At 51.1% G+C, this 25726-nt stretch overlaps 2 protein-coding genes across 2 annotated transcripts in view; one reads left to right on the top strand and one right to left on the bottom strand.

Annotated features, from left to right (window-relative positions):
- The window catches only part of CIMAP1C (ciliary microtubule associated protein 1C), a 73216-nt gene extending 66668 nt beyond the window's left edge, over nt 1-6548 (bottom strand). The window contains exons 1-2 of the mRNA XM_048868165.2: nt 6412-6548; nt 1164-1439 (exon numbers count right to left, since the gene is read on the bottom strand). Of these exons, the coding sequence (XP_048724122.2) occupies nt 1164-1171 (8 nt within the window). The 5' untranslated portion in view covers nt 1172-1439; nt 6412-6548. The remainder of the gene's footprint in view (nt 1-1163; nt 1440-6411) is intronic.
- Nucleotides 1-25726, top strand: part of CSPG4 (chondroitin sulfate proteoglycan 4) — an 87637-nt gene that overhangs the window by 32258 nt on the left and 29653 nt on the right. Inside the window, exons 2-4 of the mRNA XM_048867584.2 lie at nt 16056-16219; nt 19377-22961; nt 24299-24778. Coding sequence (XP_048723541.1) covers nt 16056-16219; nt 19377-22961; nt 24299-24778 — 4229 coding nt within the window. The remainder of the gene's footprint in view (nt 1-16055; nt 16220-19376; nt 22962-24298; nt 24779-25726) is intronic.

Below are 25726 nucleotides of genomic sequence, written 5' to 3'. Positions count from 1 at the left end.
CGAGGCATGGAGCAGTTATAAATGACTTGCCCACGGCCACAGATGGCGTCAGCATCAGAGATGGGATTAGAACTCAGGACTTCCAGGCCTAAATTACTCAAACATGGGCACACCTGCTCTCTCTCCATCACACACATGCAATTTTGCACGTACACTCCTGCACATACATGCACACCTCTCCCAAAAACATGTACAAATCCCCTCTTTCACATACATATGCTCAAACTCATGCTTTCACATGGCACACGTGTTTTCACACATGCATGCACCCTTATCCCCATGCATCCATGATGCCTTCCCCAAGATTGAATGCGTATGGGCCCCCATGATTTCCCATAATGTTCTCATTCTTTATCACTTGTACTGCAGTAGTACTAACGAGCTCCAACCAGGATCAGGGCCTCCTTGTGCTAGGTGCAGTACACACGTGCACATTCTCTCTCAAACAGGCTTCTCCTTGCAAACACAAACTAGGAACCATTATAGCACTGGCATTTTCCAGACTGGAAGCCAAGCTGAGTTTTAGCTATAGCCCACGATATTAAAAAATGATCAGTGATTTGGGGTGCCCAACTTCAGATGCCTAAAAGAGGCCTGATTTTCCAGGGCCTTTCCACCATAAGAAAGGCACTCACAACACTGATACCCCTTTACCAAAAAAACCCCAACAAACCAAACCTGAAACAAATCAACCTTAAAAAAAAGGAAATTAATACTTTAAAAAACAAAAAACCAAGATCCATACCCCAAGTAGAACTTTAACCCCAGAAAGGAAGAAGCAGCCAGAGAATCTATGCAGTCCGTCAGACACTTTGCCATTGATTGTATGTGGACAGTGCCCAGATGCTATGATGATGGGCAGAGGCATAAAACCCTAAAATAGAGAGAGTGGTTTGCAGAGTGGTGGGTGCTCAGCACTTTCTGACAATTAGGCCCCTTTAAAGTGTCTTATGTTGAGCCACACACACAGTGAGACACCCAAAATCTCTGGCCACTTTTGAAAATCTTGACCAGAGATTATGTCTCTCTCTGCTAAGCAGTGTCCAAAGAGTTTGTGCATGGAAACTTTCCGTTGGCACCCACCTCCTTTCCCATTCCCTCCCTGGGCACGAGAGATTCCCTGCAGACATACCCGTAAATTGACTTTATTGAGAAACACCTACCCAGCCATTCAGATTTCACACTGGCTTCTTCTCCTGCCCGCACCGAGCAGGGGAGGCTGACGGGGAGGATGCCAACATCTCGGTGCACATAGGTCAAACTGACATGCAAAGCTGCGATCGGAGGCAATTCACAGCAGCGAGTAAAGGTCACAGCAGATCTGACTCAAAACAAGGGAGAGGCAAAACCTTCCTGCCCATGGGAGCTTTTTCATCCAGTCCAAGGAGGCCTCCTCCTGGCGGCAGAAGTCCCATTGCTTGATGGTAGCAATGTGCACCCTAGTGGGAAAGAAAATACCAAGCTGTCACATCAACCATAATTAAAAGAGGCAATCATTTCCCCACTCCCTTCTGTGGTAAAGGAAGAACGAAGTTGCTGATGCGCTGGACACCAAGCTCAGTGTATAAGGATGGATAAGTCTGGCTCCTCCTCCAAAGAACCTTTTCAACCCTGTCATGCCGCAAGCCCTCTCCCCTACCACACCTTGGGCGCTTTCTGCGGTTCCCCTGCTACCTTCTGATGAGAACATGATCGATCACAGCCCCTTAGTGCCTCTGGACATTAACATTACATGCTCTGGTACTCCCGACTCAGGACACCCAGAATGCAGAGCATGCAACAGCATTCAAGGCTTGAGACTAGGGCCCAGCTACGGAGGCTGACAACTTCTGGCCCTGCCAGCTTTAGCATGAGCCTTAGCAAGGCCTAGCATGTCACTTACCCAAACAGTTCTTAGTCTTAGGCTACCTGCATATTCCTTGCCCTTCTGTATGGTCATGCCCCAAACCACTGAAGGATACACCAATATCAGAGCCGGGCAAACATATCCATAACAAATCATCTATTCTGAATTCTGTCTCTTTTGTCTGTGATTTGCTCAGATATAATCACTATCTGAAAATATTCATTGCATTATTCCTTGCTCTCTTGCTCGCTCATTGGGAGCGCTGGATACTTTGAATTCAAGTTGGTTTGATTGGACACATGGCCTGTCTCTGTACCCTGATTGGATGAATCTTTGAATCAGGTATAAACACTAAATTACCTGCTCTGAATATTCTGTGATACTTGCTTGCCACTCACTGTTTCGGAACAACACTCCTGCCAATAAATGCATTTGCTAGAAGAGCAAAGAGTGCATACGAAACAGGTGTGGACCCGGTCGAAGTGACTTCACTTCAAATGCAAGCCAATGTGAATGGAAGCTATTCTGCAGAATTCATCTCGCTCAGACACAGCAGTCCCCAAATTGTCCTGTACCGTCATCTCTGGCTAGAACAGAACAAAGTTTTGGGACCCTGCTCACATACTGTTGGGAATCCCCTGCCATCCAACCATAAAAAAACGGAAGGTGGTTGTAACCTCCTGAAACTTGTCCACAGGTTGTCCATGGGTGTGGGGAACCCATGAGCCATGTGCTAATATACCTAAAGACACTCATAGTCATAGCCCCATTCGGGCTAACCCCCGTGTATACGCCCGCCCATCTGAACAGCACAGACACAGCTTGACTGTCACATATAAATAACCACACACATTGAAACACTCAGCCAAACATCTCTAGTGTGTCCATGCAAACCCCTTCCCCTGCCTTCTGTTCCACAGTCTCTGAAAACAACTTGGTGAGCTTTTTGAATGTGTGTATGTGTGTCCTGGCCCTAGAGTATCAGATAGGGGCTTTTGGAGCTGTGAATGAAGTAATATGCCCCACAACACACATTTACACCCAGTCTCATTCTCCTGCAGACTTATCTTCTCGTATACACACCCAAACACACATATTTCCAAACACATACACTTTCTGACACACACAGTATATGCAGTGTTACACAATGATGCACAACTAACCATCTAAACATACTCGTTGGGTTACGTGCAGCCCTGAAGGATAAAAGTACAACTCTATAGTAGATAAGGGGGCTGCATCTGCTTACAGCAGCAATGAACTTGGCCCATTCTAACACTACCTTAGTAGTTGCCTTCCTCTTTCCAGCTATGTGGTATGAATGCCATTTGGGCTGAAAGCCCAGTGGTTTGGATTCATGGAAGTCACCCCCACCAGCTGTAAGTGATTCACGGTGGACTAAGCCCCCATTGGCAGCTACATGGTGAGTGTGAGGATGGATCGCTCTTTAATCTGCCAATCCCTCAGCCCCCAGGGTTGGGGCCGTCAGACACTGAATGCACAAGGAACGAGTCAGGGGGAGTCAGTGACACCCTCCCTAGAACACGGCACTAGCCTGATGAGGGATTCCTATGCCTGGAACTCAGTGGCCCCCTTCCCTAGAGAAACCTCACCAGTTCAGTGAGCAGTCAGTATCCTTCCGCAAAGTCCATCGCTGACCTTCAAGGACCATCACCAACTGTTAGATGGGGGAGTTAGTGCTCCAGCTCTGGAGAGTCACACTGAATATCACAGGCCATTCTACAGGCCAGACCTGGTGCTTCTCCCTCTCTTAAGCACTTGAGAGGAGACAGATGTCTGCATGCCCTCAGGAGACATCCTTCCACACACATCCTGTGATGTTCCAGCTAGGCTTCTGAGGGATGAGATCAGATCTGCTCCAGTGTTACCTGTCACACCTGCCTTCTGATGGCTGAAGGATTGCAGATACTGTAAGCCTTACTCCTAGTGCTTGGTGGGGCCATGATCACAGCAGAAGGCTGCACATCTGTTCTCCACACTGCAGATTAGTGACTGAGTTATCTCTCTCTAACTGCCTAAGAACTGGTACAACAATCTGCTGCAGCTATAGTCCGGAAGGAAATTCAGTCTGTGTCCTTTCAGTGTGGAGTCCGTCCTTCAGCTCGCAACTAGAACCAACACTTGGAAGAATAACCCTCCCCAGGAGAGGGCACTGACTGCCACCTCCCTGTTCATTCATCCCAGGGTCTGCATGGTGTAACAGAATGCCCTCGCGTCACTGGAGGCCCAGAGAGCTCCAGCAAAAGGAGAGTCTCTTTCAGCTTGACCTTGGTGCCTTTGAGCCCACTGATCGGTGGTTCCAATGAGAGCCAGGTTGTGAACCTTCCGGGATGTTGCTGTTAGTGAAGGCGCGCGAGAGAGAAAGGAGAGTAAAGTGGAGGGGTAAAGAGATCAGAGGAGAAAGAAAAGCCGAGCAAGAGAAAGAGCAAGCATGAGCCTTGGGCAACAAAGAGACCAGGAAAGGGGAGCGAGATGAGGCTTTGATGAGAGGGAATCAGAGATGGATGAGTTGTAACCATTAATAAAGAGCCTTCTGGGACTTCCCCTTGGACGGAGGCTGCAGGGCCAGCTGTAAGCAATTATAGCCTCCCTGATGTTCCAAGCTGACTTCTTCCGTCTCCATCTAATCCCAGGCAGCCCTGCCTGCCCCTTTCTCCCCATGACCTCCAACCCCCACCTCTTTCCATCCACACTCTCCAGCCATGCACACAGGAAGGGGCTGTCTGCTTGGTGCTCCGTGATTTCTGGCAGGCGCTTCTCAGTTAAGCTATTCTTCTCTGCTGTGGGCCCCTCTCCAGAGCACAGAAAAGAGTCCTCACTGTGGGGTCCAGCCCAGGGAGTGGGGCTTGGATGCATCGATCTCAGCTTGCTGGCAGGGCCAGATGCTGTGACGGTCTCTGTTCAGATGAATCCCCAATACTGCTGCTCATGACTGAGCGCAGAAGAAGCAACACTTCAGGGCAATGTGCACAAAAGTGCCTGACAGATGTGCACAAGAGTAGCTTCATCACTGGCAAGCCCCCTCATGGCAGGTCATAGCACAGTGGGCTCTCCTCATCTAGCGCCCCTGCTGACAGCCATGCCAGCCTTACAGGGGTCTGCTTTTTCTCATGACACAGCCTTTGGCCAGATCCCTTATAGACCCCCCATCCAGGGTAAAAGAGAGCCCAACAAATGAGAGTCCGACTTCACGCTGTTTCTTGGATCCAAGTCCAGACTCCCTGGCCCAACCCTGGTCTCCAGGGTCATTGCACTTTTCTCAGTGGGCCTGTCCCACCCCCCTCCTCTGGGTTCCAGCCCAGGGAACCTGCAGTGAGCAGGCAAGGTCTGTCTATTCACACCTCCCCCAGCTTCTTCCCGGGGCTTCTTCCTCCTTCAGCCCATCAGCAGCCCTTTCCCACAGCCCTTCCTGGGCCCAATGTGCACCAGTATTCTCCCCAGGCTCCACAGCCTCTCTAGGTTCACCCTCCCCCAGGTTCTCCCCCCCCAAAAAAGTCCCAAATGAAGATACAAACTTAAAACACTGCTGCCAGCCACAGGCAGGACCTATTCTCCCTCTTCAGATTCCCCTGGACTCTGTCCCACGGCTGAACGCCTCCCAGAAGGCCAGATCCTGCCCACCGCCGCAGCCTGCTCCACCCTGGTGGCTTCTCCCGGTCTCTTGTCGGAGTTCTCTACTGGGTGAGGTCCCTCAGACCATTGCCCTGGACTTCCTACCTCCTTCTGCCCTGAAGTCCTTCCCCCAGCCCCACCCCAGCTGGCTCTCATCCTTAATTCTGCTGACCAGACCCTGTAGTGGCCAACAAATGCTCTACCTGAGCTTTCCAGCTCCCGTTAACCCTTTCAGTGTCAGTGAGAGGGGGATACACCCTATCACAAAGCAGTCACCCAATACACTAACTGATGGAGGGTGCTACCTTCGTAAGACGCTGGGTTTAATTCCCTCAGCAGACAAGGAGCTAAGCCAGGATAGCACTAAGGGTCCCCTCTCCCAAAGCAGGGCCTCCCTGGCTGCTGACAACTGAGTCTGGCTAAATCTCCCCCCTCAATAAAGGCCCCGAGCCTGGGCTGTCCCGTGCTGGCTCATGCCAGGGAACAGATAACGTTCTACCCTGCTGAAGCATCCCCAGGGCAGGGCATTCTCTGCCAGCCAGCTCCAAGTTAGGGAATTACTTGAAGTCTCTGATTCCTTAAGCATCTTGAGGGGTGACTCATCTTGCGAGCGGGGGAGGGAAAAAAACATCCTGTTTTCTTGCCCTATTATAGGCGAGGCTGATGCCTCAGTGCCAGAGGTGGAGGGAGCTGCCATACACAAGACAAAGGAGGACCCAAGTGGAGAAGCCAGCCAGCCCCTGCACAAAGCGGCTTGGTTTAGCCACTAGGGCAGCATCACTGCTTGGGAGAGCGAGGGCGGGGAGCATCTCGACTGCATAAATACCTCTCCAGACAGTGGCTGTGCCAAGAATAGCGTGTTTTGAAGTAACGAAAGGGGAACCGGGGCGGGGAGTGACACCCAGCGCTTTCCAGACTCATCCATTGCTGACCTGGCCCATTGGCAGCTCTTCCGTTGGGTGCACACCGGCAGCCTGCTTCCTGCGGGAGCCCAGGCGGCCCCGGATGGAGCACTCAGCCTTCACTTGTTTGCATCTTCTCCGGGGCAGTAATCACACAGGGTGGGAGATCGTGGAGATGCTGGTCACAAAAAAGGAAACACAGAGCAGCAGCCTATAATCTACTGGCTGCTGGCCGAGCACTTGGAAACTGTGACTGTGGCCTCTCAGTGCACGCCTTTCTCTCGCATGGTCTCTGCTTCTGGCAAGGCAGGGGAAAGTCATTTCCTGAGGGACATTTGGAGCTGGGAACAGGAGGTATTTTTAGCTCTGGGGCTGAGCACCCCAACCAGAGACGGTCACCGTGACCGTAGAGCCCCACAGCACAGCCCATCAGGATGGGCTCCCACCCACCGGCATGCAGCAGTGAACACTGCGGCTATTATCCGCTCGGAAAGGAAGAGCGATGTGGCTGCATCCAGTTCCAGGGACAAGCCATTCCCCTGGGAGCTGGTGTGAATCAGACTGGTTCTGGAGGGGGAGAAGGGTTGGCAGGGCTGGAGTATCTGAAAGGGGCACAGGACTGGAAATGGGCTTGGGGAATCCCAGAAAACAGAAGAAGGAGAGACAGGGAAGAGAGGAAGGATGGTCCAGTGGGAAGAGTGCTACCAGAAACCTGGGTTCAGTTCTCTGCTCTGCCATGGACTCGGGCAGGTCCCTTAGACTCTTTGTGCCTCAGGTTCCCTTCTGTAGCGGGGGTAACAGCACTGCCTTGCCTCACAGGAGTGTCGTTAGGATAAAGACATTAACACCTGGGAGGAGGAGCTCAGCTACTACAGCGATGGGGCCAGATAAGTACCTTAGACAGGAAAGCAGCTTCACCCATCACGTGCAACAGGCAGAAACTCCCACTTCTTCCCCCAGGTGTAAATCACCAGCTGATCAGAGCGACACCACAACTGGATTAGCTGTGTGCTCAGGGCTTTTGAACCGCCTAAAATTCAGATCAGAGGGGTTGATTTGTACCCATTGCTGGTTAGTTGCTTTCTCTCAACCACCTTAGTGCCTGCACCACAGACACTTCTTACTTCTTTGTGCTGCAGCCGTGCCGGAGGCCCCAAACAGAATAAGGGTGCCATGGGGCCAGATGCTGTACAGAGAACTTAAGACAAGACAGTCCCTGCCCCAAAGCACAGATGATCTTATTTATGAATGGCAAACCAGGCATTCAGCCAGGAGTGGTAGATCATATGGGGCTAATCATTCAAAGGAGGTGATTGTAGCAGCAAGCTAAACTAGGAGCTAGCTAAGAATAGCTGTGACTGGGAACTTCAGGTCCCCCCAGGTCAGCATCTCCACCCCAATTACACTGGCTCTTTGAACATGTGACAAAAAAACCCCAACGAGGAAAGTGTAATAGGAAAAAAATAGCAACTCAAATCCCAGAGCCCAGCTGGGGTTGGGCCTCAGCGTAATGGTCTCATCCCAGTGCCCCCTAGACACTTCCCCACACTGGAAAGCTGCTAGACATTACCACCGTTGGCAGAGTGGGAGCCCAGGATGCAAACTACAGAGATTCTGGGAATGAGGAGCGAGATGCTTTGGCTGGGTAGGTGGCCAGCGGATTGACATGCACTGACAGAGCTGTGGGCGGGATCCAGGACTGGAATAGTCCAGGGGGCTGCATTTCAGAACAGCCATGCACTAGCAGAGCCGGGGGGAGGGGTGCCTAAGATGGGAAGAGCACAGGGGCCTGGAAGTCAGGACTGAAGTGCTTTGGCACAGTTCAGTGGAGTCCCTGGGTTGTAAGAGCCGGCCAGAACTGACGTGTATTAGCAGAGCTGTGTGGGGCCCCAAGACTGGAGCGGCAGTTGTGCAGGTCAGGGTGGAGGGCCATCTGTTGACGCTGGCCTGGAGTAGCAGGGCATGTTACATGTCAAGAGTGAAGCAAGCGGCAGGGTATTGAGGGGAGTTTTACACAAAGCCTGGAGTACTTGTATATGCAGTGCTAGGTGTCCACGTTTTCACATGCACTAAGAGAAAGGTTTTGAAAGGCACGAAAGGGCAGCTGGACACCTAACCTCCGCTGACTTTCCACCCCAGACATTCCACAATCACGAGCCAGGTCATCCTGGAAACAATCCCGAGATTGGCTTAGAAACCGTGAGATTTTTAAAAATGAGAGCCACAAGGGATCACGTTTTCAACTTCTCTGCAGCCCTGAGGACTAGAAATCTGGGGCAGGTTTTAAACGAAAGCTGAGAGTCCCATGTAATCATAGGGCTCCAGGAGCTGGGCCTTTAAGAAAAACACCAAATATTGCAAGAGTTGGGAACACAAGCTACCTTTTGTGCCTAAATATCCCCCCACAAACTCTTGACACTTTATAAAGAAATCCAAGATCACTCTGGAACATTTAATGCTAACATTTTCTTTTTACCTGCGTCTTCAAATCCCAGACACCCTCAGCTTTGTTTTAAACTGAATCACGAAACTCAAGACAGCCTTTCCACCGCAACTCGACTGCCTCTGGATAGAGTCCCCATCCGGAGCTGGCTGCAGAGACGAGAAAGATAATAAAGCTGAAATAAAGCGGGGACACGGGGAGACAAACAACAATAATTCACAGTTAGAGAGTGCTTTTCCTAGGGAAGAATCCCAGAGCACTTTGCAGGCTGTATGAAGGGCCATTCGCTCACCAAGGAAATGCAGATCTCTCCGGAGGCAGCTATCTTTCATCAGCACGTTATACAACCTTTTCTTTTGGCAGAGAAATTGAAGGACAACCTCTCTGGCAATTGCAGGGGGATTTAGGTGGGACAGAACGTGCTCAATGCAGAGGTTACTGAGTGAGATACTCTGGCCTGTGCTAGGCAGGAAGTCAGACTAGCTGATCAGAGTGGTCCCTTCTGGCGTCACAAACTATGAATCTGATTACCAAGGCCAGGGTCAAACTCCCGACCCTATTTATTACGATTTGTATTACAGTGGGAGCTAGAGGCCCCAACCAAGATCAGAGCTACATAACACTAGGCACCGTACAAACACATAGGTGTGTCTTCACTGCAGAGCTAGCTCAGGCTCTTACCTGGGTTTTAGCCCTATGCCCCCCTACCATCCGCACACAAAAGCCTTTTAGTTGGGTTCATATGAGTTTGGAACCTGGGCTTGCTCACGTTAGAGCCTGGGTTCCGCTTTAAGGGAGCTCTAGTCTAACCCACCTATTTTGCAGCGTGGATACAGGATGTTAACAGGGTTACAGAACCCAGGTCCTGATATTCCTCCAGTATCTTCCCACAGTGCCCCAGAGGCCATGTTTTCCTGCCTTTCTACCTCATATAGCACTAAGAACCAAGGGATATGCCCCCAGAAATCCCAACACCTAACCGAGGTTTACCACAGTTCCAGCGTGGATGTGGCTACACGGGTTTGACCTGAGTGTTCCCTTAGCACTGGGGATGCTCAAGCCTGGGCTTAGCTAACCCAGGCATCCACCCCCAGCTGAGCTCTGCAGTGAAGACACCCATAGGGAAAGACAGCCAAAGAGCTTACAGCTTAAATAGAGACATCAAAGGGTGGCAAGGGACACAGAAGTACAGAGAAGAGAGGGTCTGGGCACTCAGCAGGTCAGTATCAGAATGAAGAACAGAAGCCAGTCCAACAGCATATCCACTAGACCATGCTCCCTCTAGCCTAATCTTTTAAAAGGTGTCATTAATCAGAAGCTCAGGGTTACCGCTCATTCAAAGACTGTGCTCTTCCATACGCAGAGCAGCCATTAACCATCAGTCTGGATGCCACTTCGTTCAGAATTCTCTGTGAGCCAGAGCACAGTGTGTGTTTCCTCTGAAACATGCTGCATTCAGCTCTGCTCACAAAATGGTAGATGCCCCCGCAAGCAGGCTGATGTTGTAGAAGTGTAAAGGTGAGATAGAGAGCACAAAGTCATGCCCTGTTAAGGACCTACATACACATCTGGCAGCGCCTTACCGGCTCATGTCTCAGCCCTGGTCTACACTAGGACTTTAGGTCGAATTTAGCAGTGTTAAATCGATGTAAACCTGCACCCATCCACATGATGAAGCCCTTTATTTCAACTTAAAATCTTAAAATCGATTTCCTTACTCCACCCCTGACAAGTGGATTAGCGCTTAAATCGGCCTTGCCAGGTCGAATTTGGGGTACTGTGAACACAATTCAACGGTATTGGTCTCCGGCAGCTATCCCAGAGTGCTCTGTTGTGACTGCTCTGGACAGCACTCTCAACTCAGATGCACGATTGTTTGCCGTTGCTCTGACGCAGGGAGGGGCGACTGATGACATGGCTTACAGGTTTGGCTTACAGGGAGTTAAAATCAACAAAGGGGGTGGCTTTACATCAAGGAGTATTTCAGGCAGGACTTCACGGAGGGTTCCAATAAGAAATGGTGCACCTAAGTTATTGTTCTTATTGGAACAAGCAGGTTGGTCTGGCCTCTGATTGATACATGGCTAGATTTACCTCGCTGCACCTTCTCTGTGAGTGACTGCAGTGTGACCTAGAAGAATGAGTCCCCTAGATGGGGGGCGGAGGGGGTTGCAAATGAGTACAAAACAAATCTGGTCTATTTCTTGTTTGATACACTCCATCTATCTTTTACATCTTTGGCTGGCAGCAGACGGTGCAGAAGGACTGCATGCCATCCACATCTCATGGCTGCTCGGCAGAAGATGGTACAATAGAACTGCTAGCCATCCTCATCTCTTGCCTGCCCGGCAGAAGATGATGCAATAGGACTGCTAGCAATCCGTATCACCTGCCTGCTCACCATAAGATGGTTCAATAGGACTGACTGCAGGACTAAAGATAATGACCTGATCAAGTCACTCCAAATTTAGTCTCTGCGCCCATGTCTGCCCAGGTGCTCCTGATCCACCTCACAGAGGCGACCAGGAGCACCTCGGACATGACGATGATGGCTACCAGTCCTATTGCACCGTCTGCTGCCACAAGGCAATGGGTTGCTGCTGCTGTGTAGCAATGCAGTACCGCGTCTGCCAGCACTCAGGAGACATACGGTGACAGTGAGCTGAACGGGCTCCATGCTTGCTGTGGTATGGCGTCTGCACAGGTAACTCAGGAAAAAAGGCGCGAAACGATTGTCTGCCCTTGCTTTCACGGAGGGAGGGAGGGAGGGAACGGGGGGCCTGGCGATATGTACCCAGAACCACCCGCGACAATGTTTTAGCCCCATCAGGCATTGGGATCTCAACCCAGAATTCCAATGGGCAGCGGAGACTGCGGGAACTGTGGGATAGCTACCCACAGTGCAACACTCCGGAAGTCGACTCTAGCCTCGGTACTGTGGAAGCACTCCGCTGAGTTAATGCACTTAATGCACTTAGAGCATTTTGTGTGGGGACACACACAATCGACTATTTAAAAACGATTTCTAAAAAACCGACTTCTATAAATTTGACCTAATTTCATAGTGTAGACATACCCTCAGCCAGGCACTGGTTCAGTGCCGGTTCAGAGAGAAGAATGCCTCCTAGTGAAACAGCCAACGCAGCAAAGAAAGGCAAACTTTTTTTTTAAAGGCCAGAGGAACAATGTTCAGAGGAGGACAGTGACTTACAATGCCCTCGTGGCTAAAAGCACACCTCTTGTGATTCATCTGGGCCAGGCTTCCAAAATGACACATACCAAGGGCAAGTGTAACAACCATGAAATGAGCAAGCACTTCAGATGTGCCCAGAGCTAACTAGGAGGGCGAGTTTCAAATGAGCACAAGCGTGTACATGTAGCTTCTTCTGCTCAGCCAAAAGTGGGTGTAATACACGTATAAGACACATGTAATACATGTGTAGTTCTCAAAGGGAGACCAATGGGCAGCTTCCGCTCTGCAGGTGAATGAGAACATTGTTTATGTGTCTAAATAACATCAGGGATGCCTCTAAGTTATTGAAGCCGCGAGGCGGTCCCTAAAGGCTAGGATTCAGAAGACCGTTTGAAAGCTCAGATGGCAAACTCTACATAGGGGAAAGTGATGGGTCAGAGTACAGCAGCAACTCTCCTCGGCAAAGTAACAAGGTTTAGCTAAAGAACAAACACAGGATTTTGAATCTGCAAGAAAATGTGTCAAAGAGGCAGGAGCCCTGGCTTTACCTCTTCCAGGCAAGTCAGTGTCATTATCTGTAACCTTTCCAATGATGGGCTTATTTCAAACTCTCCCTTACAGATGCTGTTCCACAGTCACCAAGTGCTGTGTTTGCTTTCCGTTTGCTCTGCAGCCTGTATTAGCAAATTTTACCTGCAGGGGATAAGCCTGGTTAATTTCCTGTCAGTTCTAGAAGCTGTCAGCTTCAGTCACCGAGATAACTGGGCTCAATCTCAAGTCAAGCAGGAAAGCTTCTGAGGTTGTTAAAAACTGCAGACGCGTCACGTAGAATGTGATCATTTGGACACAACGATGAAATTCCTAAAATTAGACATCTAAAGGCAGCTGATATTTAGGAGCTGTTGGAAGGCAAACAAACTGCAAGGAGTGAGCTGGATTCTCCTCTCATTTGTACCAGTGGTAAATCAGGAGTAAATCCACTGAAGACATGAGCGGCCCGGTCCTAAGCAGCATTCCACTGATGCAAAATAGCTCAGAACCCAGCAGAACCAGCCTCTAGACAATCTCCCCTGCATTGGCAGAACCTGGTGTAGTGGGGAGCTGTTATGGTGGCTCCTTTCCCACCCCGCCTCATGGCTGCCAGGATAAGGGGCACGGCCAGCGAGGAGGACATGGACAGGTCAGTGCCTCTGAAAATCAGACTACTTAAATACCTAAGTATGGGGTTAGATGCCTTATTTTAGGTAATGCACATTTGAAAATGCTGGCTGTAGCATTAAAAGAAGCCAAGCCCTAAACCTTCTTATCCTCAAAGACTGTCCCCCAAGATACGCCATGTTATAGTTTGATCATACACGGTTGCTGGGATTGGGCAGAGTCAAGTCTCTGTTCTGTATATGAAGGATAAGAGGCAAGATGTTGGCACCTATGGGTGGGTGAACCAGCAAGGGTCTGTGACAAATGGGCAGTGTTTTGTGACAATAGCGATGGAGGATGGGAAAATGTAAGAGGATCTCTGATCTATAAGTTGAAACCGGGCAGTGATACCGAGCAGAGTTAAGGTCATTTCTGGGATATTCAAAGTTTTGTTTTAAACTTTTATATTTATTTAAGAGACGGCACGGATTGGGACTGTGTCTGTATATTTATCTACCATGCATACATATTCTATACATATATGCATATATGTACTATACAAATATACATATTATATATGTGTATACATATACATATACCTCTCACAAATAATCTACAAAAGAAGACGTCAGTGGTTGGGACATGTGCTGCGAATGGAAAAAGAACACTTACCAATGAAAGTGGAACACTTGAATGGAAGCCAGAAAACGCAAGAAGAAAGAGAGGAAGACCACGAATGACATGGAAACGAACAGTTCTGAACAACATCAAGCACCTCAACATGTAATGGGAAGATTTGGAGAGAAGGGCAGTTGACAGGTGACAATGGCAAATGCGGGTAGCCCAATGTGCAGAAAAGCATGGGATGGACTAAATAATACACACACACACACACACACACACACATATATACAAAAACTCCATTAAAATGTTCTAAAACTTTGCAAAGTCAAGCACTCAAAAGTTAAAAAGTTAGGAAATGCCAGAATTTGGGTTGCCTGAGCAACTTAATTCTGCCCCCTTGGACATACGCATTATGACCACGTCTTTAACTACAGGAGCACATACGTTTTTTCTAATTGCTCCTAATTCGAGCATTTCCCAACTTTGGAGTGCTTGACTTTGCAATCTTAAATTCTTTGAATGTGGTTTTTTTTTTTTTGGTATGGAAAATAAATAGCTGTATAGAGATACATTGTGCACACACCGACGTATAAAAGAATAAACTTCCCAGTCACCGAAAAGAAGCCACTTTGGGGGTGAAATTCAGCAACTATTGAACAGTGCAAAGCAACAGCATGCAGTCGCGTACACCGAGAATACAGAAGAATACAGTATCCAACTGCAACGGCAGAGGGAATTTTGGTAGGCAGAATATACATACCCTTTGCCTAAAACAAAATGGAGAATGAGGTCAGCAGGTCAGATCCTCAGTTGGTGTACATCAAAGTCATTTTGTCAACTTCAGTGGAGCTACACTGATTTACACCAGTTGAGGTTCCAGCCCAGGGACTGATACAGCCACGACTGAAGCCTTATGTCTGTTCCTTGCAGTGGGGTATTGAATGAGCCTTTTCCACCTCTACCAGCCATGTCCAAAACTGGAATTTGGCCAGAACGCTACAGCTCACACACCAGCTCTTGTGAAAAGATGACAGGAAAGAGCTCACTCCAGCCCAATCTCATGCCAGCTGTGCTCTGAGAAACACAGCCTTCCTCGTCTTTACCACCCAGCTCTATGGCGTCCCATGGGAAAGGGACACCCAGAAAAGGGGAAAGGATTTGTTTGAAGCACTTTCCTTCCTTTTTCCTGTGCCGCCGATGTTCAACAACTTGCAACACATTTCTGTGGAGCGAAGCATGCTGCTGTTAGAGCTGGCCAGCTCCTGAAGGTGACACCAACAGAGACCCCTGAGAGGAAGAGAGGGAAGCTGCTTAAATAACACTGCTCTGGGTATATGCACCGCTGAACACCAGAAGAGAGAGAGGTTTTAGGAGGGCAGTGGGTAGCAAAAAGAGACAGTGTTGTGTGTGTCTGCTGACCTGCTTTCCCCCCCTAGTGACAGTGAGGGGTATGTGCAGCTTCCTCCAGTTATATTTGTGTTTGCTTTTCATAGCGTTTTTGAATGTTGCAGGGTGATGAAATAATACAGGGGCTGGAGATGTTAGAGTATTTCAGTTCCTGGCTGATGGAAATCCAGCAAGGAGATTAGATCTCCCATTAATTTAGCCCCGTAAGTGGTTCCTTGAAGTTAAAAACAAAAGATTGCTCAGAAAAAAATAAACCTGAATAGCGAAGATACTTGCGTTCCTGCAGACGGCAGCTGCTCTGCACTGCCAGGTGAAAGTGCTGGCTTTAATCCCTAACTCCCCATCTCTCCTCCTGGCCTGGCTGCAGCTGGCGCTATGGGGGCAAGACACTCAGCCCCCAGTTCTAATGCAGCTGTGCCAGAGGCCCCAGATGAGATTAGAGCCACAGTGTGGTAGGCACCGTTGAGACTAGGTACTCTTGGGCCGTCCACGCCCCAAAGACCTTACAGTCTAACAGCTAAGACAGACGAAGGGTGGGAGGGGAAGCAAAGAAAGAGGTTAAGTGACTTGCCAACATCACCCAGCAGGGCAGTCGCAAAGCGGGGAATAGAATCCAGGTCTCCCGAGGCCCCATCCAGTAGACCAAACGTTCACCCCTTTGACTGGAGAGTGTGCGGCATGTCGCTCACCAACAGCCTCTGATGGACAGCCTAGGAACATGGCTGATGGTCTACAATGGGAGCCCTGTGGCTAAGTCACAGGGCAGAGGCGCTTCTGCAGGGGAGAGGAGGGGGGTTCTCTTGGCCCCATGCAGTAGTCAAGTCACCTAACAGGAGCCCAGGCCCTGAACCTCTTCTCTTTCCCTCTCAGCCTCTTTCTTTGGAGACGGCTACGTGGAGATGCCCTTGGTGGAAGTGTACAGCACAGTCCAGCTCCACCTGCAGTTTTCAACAAGCCAGCGGAGCGGGCTCCTCTTCCTGGCTGCGGGACAGACTGACTATCTCCTGGTGGAGCTCCGCTCTGGCGTCCTGCAGGTCAGCAACGCTCTCTCCTCCCTGCAGCAGGAATGGCAAGGTTACTGCCACATTTGGCCTCAGGGTAGGCGGGCAGGTCTCCGCTGACATCAGTGGGGCTGTACCTGCTTACTCCAAGATTTGACCCAGTGTGAGAAGCACAGTGGGGAGGCTGGGATCTTGGGGGAATAGGGGGCTGTGAGCCTGGCAGTGTTATCTGGGCACTAACGCCCACACATGCTGCATGTTTCTAAGGACAGCATCTTCTTTTTGGATACTAACCAAGCCCACAAAACACCCTGTGGGGCCAGGGGTCAGGCTCAGCAGGGATCAGGTCCTGGGACCCTGAACAGAGGTGCAGTGCCATGTTGCTACCTCCCCTGGCAGTCAGACCAAGCAGGCGTGTCTAAGGCAAAGAACACCAAGCGGGAGTGACAGGACATCCTGCAGGGGGAAGCCCCGGAAACAGCCACCTCAGGAGGGATCTCCGGCTTTGGCGGGAAATCCCAGGAGGGAGGGTGGGTCTTGGCCTATTGCCCAGTGTGTCAGTTCTGTTGAGAGCATGTTGCACCATCTGTGCCGAGCCCTACAGTTGTTTCTAAATGGCCCTCTGCCCCTTCCCCTGGCTGCCAACCAGGAGCTCTGCCAAAGCCCAAATCGTGGTGGAGACGGAATCTGTAGCATCCTTCCCCCCAACAACTTCACTGTGGAGCTGACTATTTTACCAAGCTCTGAAAGCCCTTAATCCAAGCCCACTTGCCACCTGCCCAACTAGCAACCGTCAGGACGCCGTGCAAGCACCGCACGAGAGCCTGATGCTAATGCCGCACCTGCTGACCGGCCGGTAGCCGGCTAGGGCAGCTCCAGAAAAGTGACCAAATCCAGGACGCCAGTTGGGAAAAGGCCCAGACTGCCACGGGGGTGAGTGGGGCAGAGGGATGAACCCCACATCTGTGTGGTTGTACCAAGGCCTGTCACAAAGAAAGAATAAGGAGTGTTCCCAACACACATTCCCTTCCCCCACACCTCTCTAGGCCCAAGAGAGCTGCCAGGGCTGCCCCACGGACCACAGAGCCTGGCAGGCTGCAGTGCCTGGGAGATGATGGGTTGAGGTTTCTCTAATGGAGGCCATCTGTCAGGAGAGATCCCGCCCGCCTCTTCCCTCAGGTTCCTTCCTCCAACCCTCTACTTAGCCCGGCTCCGAGGCTGCTCTTTGTGGGGACGGCTGAGGAAACCAAGCCTGCTATTTCCCTGGCAGGCAGGGAGAGCAGCGGTTACGGAGCAGAGCCAAGCCAGCCCCTTGGCAATGAGGACATCAGGAATGAAGAGTCAGCACGGGGCTGGTCTCCTCTGTGTGGGAGGGGGAGGTAGAGCATTGCAGCCAATGAGGATCTCTGGCCCCACTGCTTGCAAAGCGCTGCCCCCATCTGACCGACTCAAGACACGAGCCCGGAATGGAGCTGCTGATCCAGGCTCAGAGACAGGGTGGGAGCCAAGAGGAGGGAGCCTCTAGAGAAAGTATCTGGAACTCAAATTCAATATCCTGTGGAGGGACTGGGGGAGTATCCCAGGATGGATAGAGAGGGAGGGTAGGACAGATAGACAGACAATCGATTGATCCACAACTCCACCGCACTATCATCCCAGCCAGGGGTCCTGGATCAATTTGTATAGGGGGGTGCTGAAGGCAGGAAGCATGTGTTTGGTGTTTGTTACTACTTCAAGCCAGGGGGGTGCAGTAGCACCCCCAGCACTCCTAATTCCAGCACCTATAAACCCAGCGATAAATTATTACCCCACCCCAGTTCAGCTCTGCAGGCCAGCAAACTGGGGGAGAGGTAGAGCCAAACCTCACCCATTTCCTGCCATGCTCCCCCACCCCCATTCTAGGGTGGGGAGCCGCAGGTACCTACTCACCCCCACACACCCAAACGTTTAGTCTAGGCTGCCTGTGCAGAGGCATAAAGGACTTTCTGACTTCTCCTTATGCCCCTGGACAGATGCACAGGCTAAGGGACCCCCAAGCCTTAACTGATGAGCATCAAACACATGCCTAATTACAAGACAGATTGACAGACAGCCCAGTTACAAGCACCAGAGAAATACCTATCGCTGAATTACCTAGACTGTCTATATGTATGTGCACATCCACAGCGACTACCCTCCAAAAGCCAGCACTTGCCAACAGCTATCAACAGCTCCCAGAGGGATTCCCCATTCTAGGTACGGGGGGGGGAACAGATTAGTTATCAGGTCTGAGTCATATCTGTCAGCAAATGCTGAGCTTTGTACATGGCAATCGATCGCCCTGAGCATTCATGTGCAACAAACCGCATCAATGCGACATTAAGGCAGCATCATTAAGTTGCCCTTTATTTCCTACTCCTGTTTTTCCTTCTGAAATGTGCTACTTAATATAGCTCTGCCTATGTCAATGTCTCTAGGATGTGCAAAGAAGCCATGTTAATGTTGCTTTTGAAACCTTGGGCCAAACTCTGTGTTAGCACAATGGGTGTAGCTCCTTTGAGTTCAATGCAGCTTTGCACACTTACACTTGAAGAGAATTTGGCCCCGGTTGTTTTTGCATTACATAAGTCCTTTTTAAATTTATTTTAACTATGCAACCTTACAATTGCCTTGGCATCATTTTTGCATTTCATTTCCTTCTTTGTTTTTAACATTAAAGAGATGGAAAGCTCTTTGTGGCAGGGACCTGCTTTTTCTAATGTGTGAGTTTTAGTTGTCTGGCTGGAGACCCATAACATTTTCTGCAAGGCTGGGCTCACAGGACAAGAGCACATCAGCCAATCCTGGAACAGCTATATCTTCAGTGAAGATTCTTCATAACAGAAAAAGAAAGAGGTCTAGATCTCCCAGTCCTATGGAGCTGTGCTTGGTGCAAAACCAGAGGGGAAGGCAGAGCATCTTTAAGCCATCTTTAAGCTGTCCTTATCCTAAGGCCAGCCTAAAGCTGGGCTGGTCTTCAGCATAAATGGGAGCAGACTTAAGGCTGCTGTGACTGGTATCTGGTGGCTCATTGCCCCAAGGGGCTGTCTTGGCAGCTGGAGATCATTGGGGCACAAGGACACCAGGCTATGCCCTGTGTCCTTGTCCATGCCAGAGAACTTTTGGCTTGTGCCAAGGTTCTAACCCCACTTTTCACCCTCTCTCACTGCAGGTCAGACTAGAGCTCGGCTCAGAAGAAGTGACGATCCAGTCTCCAGCAGTGCCACGCCTCAATAATCTAGTAACCCACGATGCTGAGTTGTCGGTGGGAGATGGTAGGATGACTCTGGCCGTGGATGGCCTCTTTAACACCTCTGTGGAGATCCCAGGTCCCCTACAGCAGCTGGACATTCAGTACGGCCTCTATGTGGGCGGGACAGGGAGTCTGGAGCTGCCATACCTCACTGGGTCCAGCTCTCCATTCAGAGGCTGCCTCCATATGGCAAAGTTCAATGGCCTCGATGTTCTCTCTCCGTGGGCATCTGACGCTGGCTCTACAATGTTCCACGAGATTCGAGAGGGGTGCAGCGAGGAGTTCTCTGCCGGGCCAGATGACCCCTTCGGCTTCCTGGGCCCACGCTCTTATATCGCTTTCCCGGGGTGGAGCGCAAGGGAAGAAGGGACTATCGAGTTTGTGATTGTGACAAGCATCAAGCACGCCCCTCTGATCTACCAGTCGGGGCTGCAGAATGACTTCCTCTACCTGGAGATCTACGACGGGCGCCTGAGGGGGGTGGTGGAGAAAGGCAATGGGGCCGTCATCCTGCACAATAACATCTTCATCAGTGACGAGCAGCAGCACTACGTGAAGCTCCACGTGGACATCTACAAGTTTGAGATCCTTGTCGACTACTATGCCTCGAGGACTTCCAACAGGGGCATCCACAGCTACCTCGATCTCCAGGGCAGCCTCTTCTTCGGCGGCATGAACGAAAACGCCTTCCGCAGGCTAAAGGAACGCCAGCTTGCTTTCACTTCAGGAGGCAGCACTGCCAACAGCTCCTTCATCGGCTGCATGGAGGACCTGAGGGTCAACTTGGAGAAGAAGAGCCTGCAAGATGCTCTGGTCACAAAGGACATAACACCCGGATGCAGGATGCAGGAGCAGTACTCAGATTATGAGGATGCATATGAGCGAGACGAGGCACTCACCACCCCAACACCTGATGTCTGGCAGGGAGCATTAGACCCAGTGGTAGAACCATGCCACCTTGACCCCAACCTCCCTCCCGCCTTTGCTAACTTCACCAGATTGCTGCATGTCAGCCCCCTGGTCGTAGCTGAAGGAAGCACGGCCTTCCTGGAATGGCAACATACCCAACCAACAATAGACCTAAGCAGCACAAACATCAGACAGTCTCAAGTCCTCTTTAGTGTCACAAATGAACCCAGACATGGCCAGCTGGAACTAGACATCCACAGCTCTAGGAGCAGAAGGAAATTCACATTGCTAGACATAGCAAATCGGAAAGTCAAGTATGTTCATGATGGCTCTGAGGGTCCCATGGATCAGCTGATGCTGGAGGTAACCGTCACGACCCGAAGGGGGATTCCTGAGTGTTTATGGCAAGGCCAGACATACCTGCTGCCAATAAAGATCAGCCCCATCAATGATGCCCCGCAGGTGATCTTCCCCCATGGAGATCTCATGGTGATTCTGGAGCACACGCGAAAGCACCTAAGCACAGACATCATCCAGGCCCTTGATGATGACACACCCTGTGACAGTCTGAAATTCCAGCTGCTTGGCGGCAAGAGGATGGAAGAAGGTTACGTGGAATATGACTTTAAGCCTGGGGTGCCCACAGAAGAGTTTTCCTGCAGGGACCTGGAAGCAGGTAACGTGGTCTACGTCCACCAGACTGGCCCAGCATTACAGGTCATCTTCCAAGTTAGTGATGGCTTGGCAAGAAGCCCGGTGGCCACTTTAAGAGTCATCGCTATAGAGCCCGACATCCAAGTGCGCAACAACACTGGCCTGTTTGTCTCACAAGGAAGTGCCATTCCAATTACCACAGCCAACCTCTCTGTGGAGACCAATGCCGTGAAACAAAGAGTGAACATCCTGTATCGCCTCACAGAGCCTCTCTGGTATGGCGAAGTCCAGAAGCAAGGGAGCATGGGAGGGGAGTGGAAGAGAGTCGAGTCCTTCCACCAGCAGGACATTGTGCAAGGGCGCATACAGTACTTCAGCATGGATCCTGAGCACCAGCTGGAAGATGTAATGGAGAAGCTGAGGTTCGAGGTCCAAGTTGGCCAGAAGACCTTACCAAACAACACTTTCCTAATCAGGATCAAGAAGGCCACCATCAAGATGAGGACTCTGGTCCCGCTTCAGATGAAGAACAAGCGGCACCAAAACATCACCACCAGGGAAATGGAAGCAGCACTGGAAGATCCAAGCTCTGACCCAGTTTCCTTCTACTACATGATAATCCAGGCACCCAAAAAGGGGAACCTTGAGCTTCTTGGTACCAGGCTGACAGAGGGCTTTGGATTTACCCAACAGGACTTGCAGAGAAAACACCTAAGCTACAGTGCAACAATCAGGAACTCTAAAGAGACTGAGGACTCTTTCCAGTTCCGTGTCACTGCTGATGCCCAGTATTCCCCCATGTACACCTATATGATAAGCATTGGTGGGGACCCAGATGCACCTGTCCTGACCAATGTCCTTCTATCTGTCCTGGAAGGAGGGCAGGCTGTCATCTCCAAGGACCACCTGTTTGTGAGGAGTTTGAATAACATGGACTACCTGTATGAGGTGATTGAGGGGCCGACGCATGGGAAGCTGGTCTGGAGGACACCATCCAACTGGCCTTCCCATGAGAAGGTCATAACAGAGTTCACCAATGAGGACATTCTCCAGGGCAGGCTTCTGTATCAGCATGACAACTCTGAGACCATAGAGGATGATATCCCATTTGTGGCCATCAAGCAGGGCGAGGGCAGTGCTGACTCTGACGCAGAGGAAGTGAGAGGTGTCTTCAGAGTCTCCATCCAGCCTGTCAATGACCACCCACCAGTTCAGGTAGTGAGCAAGGTCTTCAATGTAGTACGGAATGGGCAGCGCCTGTTGACCACCAATGACATCGCCTTCACAGATCAGGACTCCGGATTCTCTGACACACAGCTGGTGCTGGTGAGGAAGGACATTCTCTTTGGTAGCATCATTTCCATTGATGACAGGAGCCGCCAGGTGTATCGCTTCACACAGGATGACTTGAGGAAGAAGAAGATTCTCTTTGTCCATTCTGGAGCGGACCGGGGCTGGATACAGCTTCAGGTCTCTGACGGCCTGCACCAAACTGCAGCCCTTCTGGAAGTACAGGCCTCGGACCCCTACATCCAAATTGTCAACAACACTGGCTTAGTCATCCACCAAGGGAGCCAGGGGACCATTGACTCCTCCATTCTCAGCCTGGAGACCAACATGGACATAAGGAATGACGAGGAAATCTGGTTCCAGATAACTACCCCACCAAGGTGGGGGGTGGTGCTGAAAGGGGCCCAGCCAGTGACTTCCTTCTCCCAGAAGGACCTGCTGGCAGGAGAAGTGATCTATCAGCACAACAGCAGCAGGAATGCCAAGGACAAATTCCAGTTCTCTGTAGAAGCTAACCAGGTGGCTGTGGAAGACATGCTGGAGATCACCGTGTTCCTGGACACCCATCCTAGTCCCCTGACCATCATCCACCATGAGAAGATACACGTCTTCCAAGGAGAACCGGTTGAGATTAAGAAAGACTACTTACTAGTAAGTAACACCTTCTGTAGGCATCTGCCCATGCTTTTATTCACCCTCCCCCTATGTGTCTTCCTGGCTACAGGACATGGGATAGCAAAATTCTGCTAGTAAATCCTATAGGATCTTCTTGGAATTGAATAGGGGAAAGAGCTTAAAATGGGCATGAATTTTCCCAGGGCACCCTTTCTACTGACAGGCTAATAATCTGTGAATGCAGGTGGCTCCCACAGGGAGGATGATGCATGGTGATAATTGCCTTGCACAAGACACACCACCCCTGAAAACAACCGAGGGCTGGAGTTACTGTGCTCTGCGGAGCTCCCAAAGAGAGGTGCATGGAACACTTATCCCTTAAAGTGTGGTATTACCACAAAGGATAACCCAGTACTTTTGCCTTGTGGGATTCCCGGGTTATCCTCGCTCACCGATTTCCAGATCAAAGTTTCTCATTCTGCATGTAAAAAGATGGGGTGGTGGAGGTTGGGTGTGGATACAGTTCTAACTGCCCAGCCCTGCAAACACCCCCTGGGACCTGGGAGTCAGACTGAGTCCGTGCCATCTTGTGCATCAGCACTGCTAATGAAGATTCTACCGTCCAAATTCTTCTACACCTGTGCAATCCTATTGTCTGAGGTTATTTCCTCAACAGGTCTTGGTGGGTTGGCACAGGTGTCACTGAGATAATGGTGTTGCACACGTGGACCTGCGGGTACAATTGGCCCTGGAGAGCCTCGATTACTGCTGATATGTGAGGAGGGGAGAGACCCACTTGACTCTCAGATCTCAGGGGAGTTTGCAAGGCTGGCTACTAACAAATCCCATCTTTGTAGCTGCAATCTGCATAAATCTGATCTGGGGGTCAGGAGACACAGTGAGCATGGAACCCCACCATGCCATTGTTACAGAGCTACTTCTCAGGTTAGAGCCATGCTGCAAACAAGGAGCCTGAAGAACCAGCCCCACTGAATACAAGATTTCTCCATTGCCCTGCTCCTTGCACAGCCATTTCCACTGGTGCTCAGTGGGTGTGCAATGATACTTACTCAGAGTGGTAGCGCTTGACACCCCTTGTCACTGGTGGCAATGGACCAGGCACCAGGCAACAGAGTCCAGGCCCATGGTGTTCAGTAGAATGGACTAGGCCTCACTCTCATCTGCTCTGTAAATCATGCCCACTTTAACCCCTCTGGGCACTGCCAGGGGCTTTTGTCCAACTGAGAGTCGGGCTCCCTGTGTCAATGGGGGAGGAGTCACACCTTGCTCCCACCAGAAAGAATGAAGTGCCTCTCCCATCAAAGGGTGGAATCAACCAGGCCTTGCCAACTCTCTCTCTCTCACGGACACAGGTAGTCCACGAGGACATCCCTCCTCAGGAGATTATCTACTCAGTGACCAGTCCCCCGCTCTCAGGATCCCTGATGATGGTTTACCACAGCGGCACCTCCAACGAGCCTCCCATCTTGAACCCCATCCAGTCCTTTACCCAGGAGGACATCAACGAAAGCCAAGTGCTCTACCTGCACTCCAGGCCCAAGGGGCAGAGCGACCAGTTCACCGTGGACATCACGGCCAGTGGGGCAGAGGCCCTGGAGGGGATTGTGGTGGACCTGGAGGTCCTTCCCTTTTCAGTCCCCCTGGACATCCACAACTTCACAGTGACTGAAGGGAGCTCCATAACCCTCTCCACGGACATCCTGACCATCCCCAACGCCTATTTCACAGCCCTGAATGTGGAGTTCATGGTTTCCGAGCCCCCGAGACATGGCGTCATCCAGAACATGGTCAGACCTGAAGAGGGCAACCTGCACTTCTTCACCTGGAATGAGGTATGGAGCCGACCTCTCCAGAGGCTGATTGATACGTCTAGAAAGGCTTTGTGCCAAGTTAAAACCCAGGGTCTTGATCCTGATCCCCCAGTGGTGGAACTCCACAGATCCAGTGGAGTTACTCCTCATTTACACCTGTGCAAAGCGAGATCAGAATCAGGCCCCAGGGATCAGGGCCAGATTAACTTTTTGTGGGCCCAGCACTAAACATATTTGTGGGCCCCCATAGAGGCAATGGAGCATGGTGCGGGGAGGTCAGTCCCTGGAGCAAGGGGCCAGCCAGAGGCAATGGAATGGCATGGCAGGGGCAGCCCTGCTCCACCCAATGCGAGGGCACTATTTACAAACTGGCAGTTGCCAGACGCACAGTGGCCTGCCCGGCCCCATGTTGCCAGCATGCCCCTTCCCCTCGGGGGCAGGCCCATGCCACACCATACAGCCCCCCCCCCCCCCCAGCCCAACAACTCCCGACTCCCTAGAGGCCCCCGAGACCCACTATTCCAAGTGCCCTGCCCAGACCCACCCACAAATGCACAGTGCCCTGCACAACACCATCCTTGCCCACAGCCCCACCACAACTGCCCAGCACCCCCCACCGAACCCCCACTCTCTAGTGCCTCAACACACACAGATCCTCCCTGCCCCTTCACAGCCCAGCACCCCCCCCCATACGCCCCATAGACCCACTCCCCCAAGCCCTGCCTCCCAGCTGCACTCACTGGCCTTGCTGGGAGGCGACTGTGTCTGATGTGCTGAGCCGGCAGCGCAGCCAGAGCTGGTCCCAGGGCCGGGAATTGCTCCAGCCCCTCGGGAGTGATGCAATCAGCCAGGCCAGGACCTGCCCCGGCCGGGCTCACTCAAGACGCACTTGCCTGGACAGGCACAGCCAAGCCCTCTGCACTGTCTCCCCCACACACACACACACCTGGCTGAGACTGGCCAAGCTTC

Source organism: Caretta caretta, chromosome 10, assembly GCF_965140235.1.
Source record: "Caretta caretta isolate rCarCar2 chromosome 10, rCarCar1.hap1, whole genome shotgun sequence".
NCBI lineage: Eukaryota > Metazoa > Chordata > Testudines > Cheloniidae > Caretta > Caretta caretta.
Note: the sequence above shows the minus strand (reverse complement) of the source record. Positions and strands in the feature narration are given on the sequence as shown.